The sequence below is a fragment of the Castor canadensis genome, chromosome 7 (genome assembly GCF_047511655.1).
Source record: "Castor canadensis chromosome 7, mCasCan1.hap1v2, whole genome shotgun sequence".
NCBI lineage: Eukaryota > Metazoa > Chordata > Mammalia > Rodentia > Castoridae > Castor > Castor canadensis.
The window spans coordinates 133367248-133381321 of NC_133392.1; the positions used below are offsets into that span (position 1 = coordinate 133367248).

Below are 14074 nucleotides of genomic sequence, written 5' to 3' on the forward strand. Positions count from 1 at the left end.
GAGGCATAAATAGGAGGACCGTGGTCCAGACTGGCGTGGGCAAAAATGTGAGCCACTGCACAAAAAAATAAAGTAAAAAGGGCTGGAGGCATGGTTCAAGCTTGTCTACCCAAAGATGTCAAATGTTTTTGGATCAAATCTGGATCCACCCTCATAAACCTCTATCCAATCATTTCTCATCACTGAAATACATCTGTTGCATCATATTTATCTTGATCTCATTATTCTTATTATTGAGCCCATACTTAGGTAGGTCAACAGTACTGAACCTCACTTATCCATCTTCACTGCCTAAAACATTAATGCAGGGCATTATAAACATTACCTGTTGTGATCTCTGAATAGCAGCATCAATTTCATCCACTCTTTGTCCAATAGTGTCGCTGATCAGTTTGTACTGCTCGTTGGCATCAGACACAAGTTTATCTAGCCCTTCTCTGGCTCTCCAGGGCACCAGCTCTAAGAGAGCACGGCTCACCTCATTCACTGTGTCCAACACCAGCCTGTGCTCCATGACCTCCTTCTTCAATTCCTAAGGAGGGAAAAGGTTTTCAGGCCATACTTTGCTAAATAAAGCACATTAGCAGCTGTGCTGGGTAGAAAGTGCTATCTCTACACACATCCCAGCAGGGCACTGACCTCTTTCCTTCAGTTATTTTTTTTTTCTTGTCTCAGATTTTTCAATCATTCTTAAGCCTGAATTTAGGCTTAGCTTCTGCTTACTTAGAACTGTCCGCAAGGCTTGAGCCAGACTGTCTGTGGGTAAAACAAACAGTACTCTGTCCGTCCTCCCTTGCCCCCCACCATTACTTTAATAGAAATGAAGAAATATGTTTTAACCACAGTCATTTAACTTAACAAATATCGACACAGTATTTCTGTGCATCTAGAACTTCGACAGATCCTGCAGGAGAATCAAATATAAGCACAAAGCATGAAGGTAAATTATGTTACATAGCAAGTAAACTTCCAAGGGATTTGGGATTCAACTTCTTCTTCAGACCATAACAAGAGTCCCTATATATGTCTTTATGTCAAATCTTACTGTCCATGAGCAAACAAGAGAGAAAGCAGGTTTTTGGTTTTGATTTAAGGGAAAGGTGATGAAACAGAATTCTGACAAAGATGAAACCTTTTTATTCCTTTTACAGTGTGGAATGATGGCTCACCTTCTGTCTTTGTTGAAACTGGGGTATCTGCTCCCCTGTGGGAGACTGTCCTCCACTGGTTGCCAGCTCCTCCTCCACCTCCCTTAGCCATGCAGTCAGTTCTTCATATGTAGACTGAAACTTAGTGGCCAGCTGCCGGGCTTGCTCTAAAGTCCGGAGGGCCTTGGAACTAGTGACTGTGATATCTGCGTAGCGGGTCTTTATTCCATCCAGTTTCTCCTGGATAAGTAACACCTCTTCACCTGTGGAGAACAGCACAAAGCTATTCATATTTAATAGCTCTGGGGATAAGGCTGTCCCTTTAGTGCCCTGACTTCAAGCTAGAGCTTAAATTTTATAGGTCTCTCTGTGGTTATGACTCTACCTAATATCCCATACTAAGGATAAGTGGGAAATAAACCTTTCACTTGATAAAGGAAGCCACTTCTGAGCTTAAGAGCTAAGTTTAGCTGCAGGAGTTTCTAGGTATTCCAGAACCTTGCTAGCATTCAACATACTGAAGGGTAGGAGGAATCATCATCTATAACTAAATGTGAGAAAACTAATGATTTGGCAGGAAATAGGAACATAGGTCATCAGCCTTTCTGGAGCACATGGTAATATAATCAGTAAATACTAAGTTTTCTCATATATAAAAGAGAAGTAGCTAATGCAGGGTGCTTACTTCTTTGGATGCATAACTGTCTTTGAGACCAGAGATGTGCTAAAAGATGCACTTTTCAAAGTACCTGTGGTTTGTTTTAGAAGAGCCTGACCATTTTTAATAGCTTGATCTACATTCTTCTTTCTATTAACAATCTCTTCATTTAAAGCCTGAAAGGAAAGAATATCATTAATTCCAAAACTATGTCACAACAAAGGAAAGAAATGTGAGATCTTGAGGGGAGGGGGTACTATTAGGAGGGGGAAGGATGAATGGAGATCAAGGTGAGGGTATGTGGTTGATAAACTTCATATAATTATATGAAATAGAACAAAGAAATTTCTTGCAATTGCTTTAAGTGGGGCAGGGAGGGGGCTGAGGAGGAGAGATGGTAGAGGTGATCTAATTGTCACAACGAATTCCCCCTGTACAACGAATATATCCTAATTAAAAAAAAAAATTAACCAAAAAAAAAAAAAAAAAAAAAAGAAAAAGAAATGTGAGATGTTTAAGGCCAAATTTAAAGAGTATCAGTTCGGTTTAAAATTAGGTATTTGATTCCCTTATTATTTACTTGATTATCCCACTGATTATTCAAAATACTTAAGTTGGATACTTTTAGGCAAGCTTTTTATTTATGCTGGATGAGAAAAGATTTAGTATTAAATTGGCTTTACCAAACTATCAGTACTAAACCTGAACCCAAAAAAGGTAGAAGTGAAATTCATCAAAAATATCCACTATGTCCAAAATAAAGAGTAAGACAGAAAAGTCAAAAGAAGTGGGTAAGAACTGGTTGACTTAAATCGAGATCCTGGTAAAAATTCTCCCTATGTGAAGTTGATGAAGGAAAAGAATTTTGATTATTGAAAAAATTGCCTTGCTTATTTTTACTACCCTCAAAAAGTTTCCATAAAAATAAACTGAAATAGGGATGTGGGACATGGCGTAAGTGGTAGAGCGCTTGCCTAACCAGCATGTGGCCCTGAGTTCAATCCCCAGTACTGGTGGGAAAAATTTAAACAGTCATGTTCTTTCATTTAAGATGACACTGAATCCCTGGAATTTGAGTATATAAATTCTAGAAATACTCTGAAAGTTACAACCACATGATCAAGTCCTTAGCACTATTTAAATTTATTTGGTTTTGTTAAAGTACATTCTCTTCCATAAATCTGCTCAAATGGAAACCTAGTGATATACTACTGCCTAATGATGTAAAGAATGAGTTGGAGGTGAGATGGGCACTGACTACATATACCCTGCACCATCTTATAGAATTACTCAGTTTGTTAAATATAAATATTTTCATGGACCTGTCCAAAAAAGATTAGTACTTAGCACTAAGTACACTATGTACTTATGCATAACATAAAATTGAAGTGTTTGGAATGAAGAACAAAAAAGAAAAGACATGAAAAAAACCACATTATCAAAATGACAAAATAACTTAGTAACATAACCAATAAGAATGGAAAACACAAATACCAGATGGTCAGCATGCTGTTTCTGTAGGACATCCTGTCTGTAATCCTTTATGAACACTGAACTGAGCTTGTCCTCAACCTCAGCCAGCCAGTTGAGCACCTCCACCTCATCTTCCCCAAACAGTCTAGCATTGGACAGTGCTTGTTCAAGCAGGGCTGCCTTCCGACAGCACCAGTCTTGAATCTCACTGTATCGGGCCTGCAATGAGTCTAGCTTTTCTGACAGCACACCCTGTTCTGCAGGACATGTCAGGGAGGAGAGGGACTGCCCAATTTTGACTGCCTGGTGCACATCTGTTCCATGGTTTTCTATTTCTTCCTTCAGAGCCTGGAAATCCAGATGGAAAAAAATGAATAGCAGAAACAAAACAAATGAAAGGCAAACATGAAATAAATAACAAATGATATGACAAATTAAATAATAAAAACATTCACCTACTGCAGGGCAAAAAGAATATAAGAAGTGGAACAAAGGCTGTCTTGTTTGTTTTTTCACTGATGGTAGCCTATTAATTTCTACTTCTACTTCAATGATAATTGACCATATTTTATATTAAACTCTAAAGCCCATAAAACACATCTTTTAGAACGTTACAGGCAGTTCTTTAATTTCTAGGATTTCTTAACCCTCACCCCCACCCCTGCCAATTTCTGAGTTTCGTTTACATGAACTCCTTCCTACCTTATGCCGAATGATCTGCTGCTGAATTTTGGCAGTCTGAGTACCAACAGGTTCTGAGTTAGCAAGTTTTTTCTCTGTGACAGATAAGAAGTCAGAAATAGGCTCAGTTGTCTCATGGAATTGTTTGGCCAGAACCAGGATATCTTCCAGTTGTTTTTGCCTACACAAATATATAGAATAAGTTGCTCAGGCACAAAGTCATATTAAGACTCATAAAGTATCAAATTCAGTAAAAGAATAGTATTTACCACATATAGTTTAAATATCAACAATAAACAGAACACATATTAGGTACTAATTTACTGTTGTAAAGGTTTTTTACAGCATTTCTTTATTTTGATCCTGTCATAATATGTAAGGTAGGCAGGATAATTACTCCTCTGCTATGAAAGAGACAATTGGCCCTGAAGATAAAAACATTTCTCCAGTTACCCAATGAGTTGTAGCAACAGTAGAATGAGGGCTAGAATTTCATACTTGCTAGGCAAGCCCTCTACTACTTGAGCCATGCCCCTAGTTTGTAGAATCAGATTTTGTAATGCTCTATCTCCTTACACCATCTCGATACATGTCAAAATGGAATATAGCATGAGTACCACCTGAACATGTGGTCAAAGTTAAGTTTAAGGGAGTCAAAAATCACTAGTCTTCATGTATATCATTGCTACCCTACACATGTCAGTGAAGAATATCTGAAGACAAAGGTAGTATAATTCCAGGATCTAGAATTCATTCCTCAGCTCCAAAAATCCAGTCAGGCTTTTGGCAATTTGAAGCCTAGAACATAACTTTGAATCCAGATTTATGGCAATAATAATAATAATAACCCCAAACTGGCCAAATCTGTCACTCGAACAGCAGCCAAAAGCAAAAGCAAAAGCATACACTTTATTGCTTACTTTGAATCTTAACTCTCATTTACTATTAAAATCCACACTAAGCTTGGGTTTCAAGAACTCTATAGATTAAAAGCAACAAATTATAAAAGGGAGAAGGGCCTGAATGAGGAAGCTTGAGAAGGCAGACAGTAAAGTTACTACCATTACCCAGATTTGTAATGGAAGGCTCTAATGCTGATTTTGCATTACTAAATACACACTGAATTTGATAACATTTGGAAAGGCTTGGGATCATGTGATGTACTTCAGTAAAACTTTACTTAATGCCTGTTTTGTGTCAGGTCTAATCTGGTTACACTCTAACAAACTTATTTTACTAAGAAATGGTTTAAATAAAGAGATTTAGCATTTTAATTATCTAGAAATTCAATTATATTTGAAAATAAAGAAAAACATATTCTTAGATGCAAGCATTTTAAAGTTATAGCTTAAATACAGGATTTCCTTTCCTAGTTTATGCCAGCCTTCGAAACAGATCTTGAATCAATGAAACTAAAACATATTATCATAAATATTATTAAGTCGGAATTTCATTTTAAAATTGTCTTTAATTCTATGCTTTCCTGATGCATCTCTGATTTTAGAATCTGAAAGATTGAAAAACTTCACGTAATAAGACTTAGGGTATTAAGAGAGGCACTATAATAATTCAGAATTTATAAATATCCAAATTTAATGAATTCAAATATAAATCTTTAGAATGCAGGAAATCAAACTATTCTTCTTATTTCTCTTTTTTCTGACCCAGAAACTGTATTAGGCTAGGAAAATACATGAAGTACGTTAGAATGAGTAATAAAAAGATATATACAAGCAAATCTGATTTTAAGGGACTTATGGACCAGGGAGATACATATATAAAGTAATGGCCAAAATGCAAGATACAGATATCTATAGAGTTATGGCAGGTAAGAGGTAGAAGAAGTTATTTTGTGTCATGAGAAAAGAACAGATTCATGGAAGGGGAGAGGGACAAAAGCACAAGGAGAAGGTAACACCATCAAAAAAGATGCAGGGTTAGGAGACTAACAAAAGATATCAAAGAACAGAATATAGTTTACTTTGCTCCTAATACAGAGTGAGGAAAAAGTATAGTAGAAGTTAGGACAGGTAGGTTAGGGCCAAATACTAGAAGGCTTTGAATGTAGAGTTAAAGAGGTTATATTTTATTTTATAGACAACAGGAAGTCTTACTTATCTTTGAGATATGATCAGAGGTTAACCTGAAAAAGGTTCACTCATAACTGGGGGACGGGAAGAAGGAAAGGTCTGAGAGTAAGTGGTATAAGAGTGATTAGTTAGGAAAGTACCTCAAATAGCCCAAATGAGAGCTCATAAATTATAAACTTAGGACAACATAAATTAGAGAAAGGGATGGATAGGAAGCTTACTATTGAAGTTAAAAGAACAGAATTTAGTATCCTGATATCTGTAGGTACAAAGGAAAGATAAAGATAAAGGCTGGGCCCCAATGTCTCACACTTGTAATCCTAGCTACATGGGAAGCAGGGATCAGGAGGATTGAAGTTAGAAGCCAGCCCCCAGGCAAATAGTTCTCAAGATTCTATCTCAAAAAAACTCAACACAAAATTGGGCTGGCAAAGAGGCTCAAGTGGTATAGTGCCTGCCTAGCAAGTGTGAGGCTGAGTTCAAACTCTAGTACCACAAAAATAAATAAATAAGTAAAAGTAGGGTTGAGGTTTTTAAGTCCAGGTAACTAACAGTACCACTAACAGACTGACAAACAGAAAAGGGAAAAAAGCAGTGCAAATCTGGAAATTAAAAAGAAAAAAAAAAGTTAAATTATTTCAATTTTGTTTCTTCCCCTAACATGGACAAGCCATACTTTGCAACTCTGATGAGAAATAAGCAAGTTATAGGCAGGTAGAAGTACAGAGACAGATAAACTAGTCATTTGAAGATGATCACTGGCTACCTAGGAAACTGAGAGAATATAACAATGATCAACTGTACTCTCTCTGACTGATTTCCAATTATCTAGCATTTAAAACCAGGACAGTATAAGCTAAAAGTAAAGACACTTCACATGACGTACAAGTGGTATGAGGGTTATTTTTAGTTATTGAAAGAGAAAGCACTTCCTTGTAGGAGCAAAGTACGCTGCCTGTATTTTTGCTATTGAAGGCTAACCATGCATCTCTGGAAAGCCAGTATATTTAACAAAACCACAGACTAGCTCACAGATGCAACAATGCCTAAAATCACCTAACAGAAAAGAAATATAACAAATTTCAATACCAAGTATCAAAAGCATTATTTATACATAGAAAGGGAAAAAATCTGTTTTGAACACTTTGGCTAGATTGTAGGAGCCTGGATTTGTCAATATTGCAGCAGAACAACTACATAATCAATGAGTCTTCCAGTTCTCACAGATTTATGGGTAGCTGAATCACTCTTTCCTAAGAGTCACTCTGGTTATGAGACTCATCTCTAAAAACTTTTCACTCTTCAAATAAAAGCCATTAAACATCTTCCAAAGCAGTACATGATGAGTCACCCAGGAACTTTAAAAGCACTTCTGGAATAGTAAGTCAAACACAGGACAAAACAAATCTTCAAACCATTTCTGAAAGCCTCTGTGGCCTTACCTGGCTGCTGCCTTGCTGAGCAGTTCAGTCCATCTACTTTCAAGACTCTCCAACTGCCCAGTGATTTTCTCTCTATCAGCTAGCTCAGCTGATTGGGCAATTCTCCCTCCTTCTGCTTGAAGCATGTCTACTGTGGCCCTGCGATCATCTAGGAGCCGTTGGAGCAACTGTACACATTCAAAGAGAATGGAAAGTGTAACACAAGGTCATTTGAAAATCTTAACTGGGAAGAAAAAACAACCCACCTTGCCAAATCCTAAGCTTAACTGAATAACACAGTTTTTTTTTTTCCATTGTTGAGGCAAAAGCATGAGATATAACATAGTTCTTACTACCCCCACAAAGTTTTTACATGGAGCTGGGACTGCCATGTAATTATCAGTGAACTTTCTTTGAACCAAGAGAAAAGTACACTGAAAAATTATTAGTATGGGGCTGTGTACATGCCTGTAATCCCAGATACTTGGGAGGTGAAGATTGGAAGGATGATGGTTCAAGGCCAGCCCAGGCAAAAAGTTAGTGAGACCCTGTCTCAAATAATAAGTTGGGTGTGGCAGTTCATGCCTGTGATCCCAGCCATGAGGTAGGTTGTACATAGATCAGGATCTGAGGTTGGCCCTGGGCAAAAATTAAAGACTCTGCCCGAAAAAATAATTAAAGCAAGAAAGGGCTTGTGGCTCAAGTGGTGGAGCATCTGTCTAACAAGTGGCAAGCTATGAGTTAAAATCCCTGTACCACCAAAATATAAATAAAAATTTAAAAACCATTACAATGAAGTAACAAGCTAATTAGCTCAATTAAGGCAATCATTTCCTAATGCATATGTATATCAAAACATCACCTTGTACACTGAATATATACAATTTTTATTTGTCAGTATACCTCAAGAAAGCTGGAAAAGAATAAAATAAAATTTTCTTTAGGATAAACATTTTTAAAAAAAGAAAAATGTATTGAAATAGAAATTAAGTTAACAAAAAAAATATAGATTGAAACTTGTATATGCTATATGACATTATTTAGAATATTGCCAATCCTGAAATAACAAAGTGGGTATAAAACTCTGCAATAGTTTAGTCTAACATATGCCATAGCAAAATAGTATATTAAAATAAGTCAATGAAATATCAATTTCCACTTTTTTTTTTTTTTTTTAATTTCTTTTGAGACAGGGTCTCACTATGTAGTCTAGGCTGGCCTCAATTTCTCAATCCTCCTGCCCCAGCCTCCTGGGTGCTGGGATTATAGGTGTACGCCTACCTTTCTTTCTCTCTTTTTTTTTTTGGTGAGACTGGGGTTTGAATTCAGGACTTTGCACTTGCAAAGTAGGTGCTCCACGCTTGAGCCATGCCGCCAGTCCATTTTTGCTTGTTATTTTGGAGATGAGGTCATATGAACTATTTGTTCAGGCTGGCCTTGAACCTTGGTTGTTTTGATCTCAGAGTCCCAAGTAGCTAGGATTACAGATACGAGCTGTTGGCGCCTGGCTCCACCTTTCTTTTCAGGAGGACACTGAATAGGTTAAATTCTACTAAATTCCTGATTTGTTCCTTAAACATAAGCAAATGTGTTGTCTACCACTCCCTATGGCTGTTTCAGTTCACTGTCCCCACATTCTCACTTACCTTCTGTTCTTGGATCTGTGCTTTCACTACTTTATACTCAGCAGATGGAGGTTTCTGACTGGCTATGAGCTCTTCTGTGTCTGCCAACCAGCTGAGCAATGGCTCCAAGGCATCTTGAAACTTTCCACAATGCAACAAAGCCTCCTGTAGTTGTGCGATTCTTTGTGCAACCTGTGTCATAGACCAGGAAGCTCGTTATGAGAAAGGAGAGAGTGTTTTTTAAAACTATAGACTGCATCAGAAAAATCTGTATTTGCATTCAGGTTCTAAGGAAAGCTGACTTAGATGTCTCTTTTCTAATGCCTTCTGGTTCTGGCACACTTGTTACCTCCTTGCCACTTACCTTCTTATTCAGTGTATTCCATCGAGCATTGATCTCGTCCATGTCATGTTCTAAGCCCTGCACATCACAGTTTTTTCCTGCACTCTGAATTAATCCCTGGCCAAGTCCATTCACCTGCTGCAATTTCATCTGAAGAGGATCCACTTGCTCTTTCTGAAACATCTGCATAATTGCAAACCAAGGAAGATTTAATCTAAAGGATATTAAACCCTCTATACCATTCAGTGACTTGATACTTTTATGATTTAATGAAGGAGGACAAGGAATAAAAAGGAAAAAACAAGCCAGCTGAACAGTGAAATACCAATGAAACACAAGGTTTCATATTTCAATAGGTCCTTCCATGGACATGTAATTAGGTAGAGTTATGTCACAACTTAGATCTTTAACCCACAATTTTTTTATATGTTGCTTAATTTTTAATGCAAAAAGCTATAGGAAACAGTGAACCATCAGCCTCAAATACTATAAAGTAAGTACAATGTATATGAATCCTAAATGGGAAGAATGATAGCAAATGACAAGTATTTAACATGAAAGAAGTACCTTAAAGAACAGCTTCAACTGACCAGTGATAACAGGCAATGCACTTCTCTACTAGGATGAATAACTCAATTAGTTAAATATATTAATAGAGTTAAAAATACTAAACTCAAAAGGTAAACATTGATCTACCATTTGATCCAGCAATACCACTCTTGGGGATGTACCCAAAAGACTGTGACACAGGTTACTCCAGAGGCACCTGCACACCCATGTTTATTGCAGCACTATTCACAATAGCCCAGTTATGGAAACAGCCAAGATGCCCCACTACTGACGAATGGATTAACAAAATGTAGTATCTATACACAATGGAATTTTATGCAGCCATGAAGAAGAACGAAATGTTATCATTTGCTGGTAAATGGATGGAATTGGAGAACATCATTCTGAGTGAGGTTAGCCTGGCCCAAAAGGCCAAAAATCATATGTTCTCCCTCACATGTGGACATTAGCTCAAGGGCAAACACAACAAGAGGATTGAACTTTTGATCACAAGATAAAAGTGAGAGCCCACAAGGGAGATATGAGGATAGGTAAGACACCTAAAATATTAGCTAGCATTTGTTGTCCTTAACACAGAGAAACTAAAGCAGATACCTTAAAAGCAACTGAGGCCAAAAGGATAAGGGGACCAGGAACTAGAGAAAAGGTTAGATCAAAAAGAATTAACCTAGAAGGTAACACATATGCACATGAAATTAATGTGAGTCAACTCCCTGTATAGCTATCCTTATCTTAACTAGCAAAACCCCTTGTTCCTTCCTATTATTGCTTATACTCTCTCTTCAACAAAATTAGAGATAAGGGCAAAACAGTTCCCGAGGGGGTGGGGCAGAGTGGGTGGTAAGGGAAGGGGTGGGGGTAGGGGGAAGAAATGACCCAAGCATTGTATGCACATATGAATAATAAAAAATAAATAAATAAAAAATAAAATCTGGAAGAAGAAAAAAAAAATACTAAACTCATAGATTAATTACCCTGTAGCCATTTAACTTCATTCTGTTTCAGGGCCATAGACCACACAGACAATAATCTTGAAACAGTACTCCTGATTACAAAAGAAAATGATACAATGATGTTGAGAAATGCCTTATCAACCTCAGTCACATAAACTAAGTAAGATGCTACTAAGAACAGGTTTCTCTCATTACAGGAAGATAAAATTGACCACATCCTACTAGTTTGGATATATTTTTCTTTTGGCAGCAGAGGTTTGAACTCCTGGCCTCACACTTACTAGGCAGGTATTCTACTACTTGAGCCATTCCACTAGTCCCTACTTCTTTTTCTTCTTCCACAAAAGTTCCTTCAGTTTTAGTGAGACAATTGAGTCAATTAAGGCCAGACAATGACAGAAAACGGAAGAGGTCAAAAATAAACATAAATGAAAATTTTAGCCGGGCACTGGCTCACACCTATAAAAATTCTTGCTACTCAGGAGGCAAAAAACCCTCTCTCCCTCTCTCTCTCTCTCTCTCTCTCTCTCACACACACACACACACACATAAAGGCTGGTGGAGTGGCTCGAGTTATAAGGCCTGAGTTCAAGCCCCAGAACCACAAAACAGAAGAGAGAAAGAAAATTTTAAGTTTGGGTCAGAGTAATGTCAGTCTATATGGGATCACAGATCACACTAGAATTAGGAATCTGATTCCAGAAAGAATGGTTGGATAAGTGAGTAAGCTAAGAGGGAAAGCCCCAGCAAAGACTGAAAAAAGGTCACAAAGGTGGTTAATTACCAGTGCACTTCATTTTATACTGTAATTTCATTACATTATATTTTGTTAGGCAAGAGAACAAAGTAGTTTAGTTGAAACACCTGTTCTAGGTACTAGAGAAAAGGTTAGATCAAAAAGAATTAACCTAGAAGGTAACACCCACGCACAGGAAATCAATGTGAGTCAATGCCCTGTATAGCTATCCTTATCTCAACCAGCAAAAACCCTTGTTCCTTCCTATTATTGCTTATACTCTCTCTACAACAAAATTAGAAATAAGGGCAAAATAGTTTCTGCTGGGTATTGAGGGGGGGGAGAGGGAGGGGGCGGAGTGGGTGGTAAGGGAGGGGGTGGGGGCAGCGGGGAGAAATGAACCAAGCCTTGTATGCACATATGAATAATAAAAGAAAAATGAAAAAAAAAGAAAAAAAAAGAAACACCTGTTCTTCAACAACATAGTTCCCAGAAAAAAAGGAAGTGATATAATTCTATTTTGTAACATTAAAGAAGTTACATTGAAGAAAAATTGGAAAAAACTCTGAAATTTAAATTGCTTTGTTCCAACAAAATGATGGTGGTGATGCAGGCAGGGAGAGTTGGGAAGGCAAAAAAAAAGGCACAGAAGCAAAGATACAGAGGGAAGACATCAAGTCCACACAGAAGGGCCTTCTTTTACCTAATAATCAAATCCTGTGTCATACTACAACTAGCACTGAAATTCTTTCTGTGCTAGCATGGTAAATAGCAGCTACTTGTGGTTATTTAAATTAAAAATTCTGTTCCTAGTCACATTTTATGTGGTTAAAGGTACATGAAGCTAGTGCCAGGCAGGGTCACAGACAGAGAGTATCTCCACTGTGGCAGGAAGTACTACTGGACAATGCCACAAATGATGCAGAAAAGTCAAATATAAATAGTCAATCTCTTTCATAGGAGAGGTAATTCTTTTTTAAAAATTGTATTTATTTGAAGTCCTGAGTTCAAATCCCAGACCCATACACACACAAAAAAAAACCCAGATTTGTTTACAAACATTTCCTATGTAAGTATTATGCATTCCTTCATTTCTCACCTCCACTCTAGATTAAGTTGACAGGAACCACAGGTGTTTGTTTCAACATTTTTCATAAATTGAAAAACATAGGAAAGCACTTTTGAATAAGTATTTCCTAGTTTATTTTGAACACAAGCAAACAGAATATTAACGCAAATAAATCTGAAAAATACTTCCTGTCTTCTCAACTCCCAAATAAAGCTGTTTTGCAAAAACAGTACTTTTAGATACGTTAAAATACCTGTTCCTTAGTACTTCACAGTTGATGAACTAGGGCTGTGCCATGTTACTAACTAAGCAGCACTGGCAGTTTCCAGAGCAGAACATGTATAAAAGTTATTGTAAGACTGTAAGCTGCAGCAGGGACATTTCCCAAAGAGTTTCTTAAAACAGAATTTTTTTGGGGGGAGGGGGACAGTACTGGGGTTTGAGCTCAGGGCTGCGAGTTTGCTAGGCGGGCACTCTACCACTTGAACCACACTTTCAAGTCCATTTTGCTCTGGTTATTTTGGAGATGGAGTCTCTTGAATTACTTGCTAGGGCTGGCCTCAATTTCAGTCTCCCAAGTATCCAGGATTACAGGCGTGAGCCACCGGTGCTGGCCCGATTGATTTTTTTTTGATGTCCTCTGTTTTCTTTTTTCTCCTCTTCTAGACCTCCAAATACTGGAGACTTCGGGGTTGGGGAGAGGGAAGGATGTTGGTCCTAGGTCCTGTTCTTTCTATATTCTTCCTGGGCAATTCCATTCATCTTTATGGCTTTAAATGTTAACTTTAATATTAACCATAAATACTTATGATTCTCAATTTGTATCTCTCCTCTCAGGTTCAAATCTACATAACCAACTGCTTTCTTACTATCTCCATACAAAAGACCCACCGGCATCTTGAACCTAACAGTTTCAAAATGAAAAAGTAACTCCCACTTTCCCCTACCCCAAATTTATTCTTTCCTAAACCAATAATTTACTACTGCTCTCATCTACTCTGCTGTATAAACCAGAACCTAAAAGTGATCCTTGATAATTCCCTCATTCCCAACACAAAAGCCATTATTAGGTTTTTTGGTTCTACTTCCAAAACTTTTCTTGACTCTATCCAATTGTCTCCAACTCCACTGACATTTCTTTTTATTCAAAACTCTTGTTGCAGTTTGTAACTATGTATTTATGAGTCATTTTTCTTAATGTCTGTCTCCCCCACTACAATGTAAGTTTCATGAGGGCAGGAACCATGCCAATTCACTGCAGGAGACCAGGATCTGTGCCAACAGAGTAGATACTCAATTAATATTTA

General features: G+C 37.5%; 1 protein-coding gene across 35 annotated transcripts in view; it reads right to left on the bottom strand.

Annotated features, from left to right (window-relative positions):
• The window catches only part of Macf1 (microtubule actin crosslinking factor 1), a 358063-nt gene that overhangs the window by 46846 nt on the left and 297143 nt on the right, over positions 1-14074 (bottom strand). For 30 of the 35 annotated variants that reach the window (XM_074080499.1, XM_074080502.1, XM_074080517.1 and 27 more), the window contains 8 exons: positions 9461-9622; positions 9118-9288; positions 7493-7659; positions 3982-4141; positions 3301-3627; positions 1898-1982; positions 1170-1411; positions 326-532 (listed from right to left, as the gene is read on the bottom strand). In XM_074080499.1, the coding sequence (XP_073936600.1) occupies positions 326-532; positions 1170-1411; positions 1898-1982; positions 3301-3627; positions 3982-4141; positions 7493-7659; positions 9118-9288; positions 9461-9622 (1521 nt within the window). The remainder of the gene's footprint in view (positions 1-325; positions 533-1169; positions 1412-1897; positions 1983-3300; positions 3628-3981; positions 4142-7492; positions 7660-9117; positions 9289-9460; positions 9623-14074) is intronic. The other 5 variants (XM_074080510.1, XM_074080514.1, XM_074080507.1 and 2 more) reach the window with 1 other exon arrangement.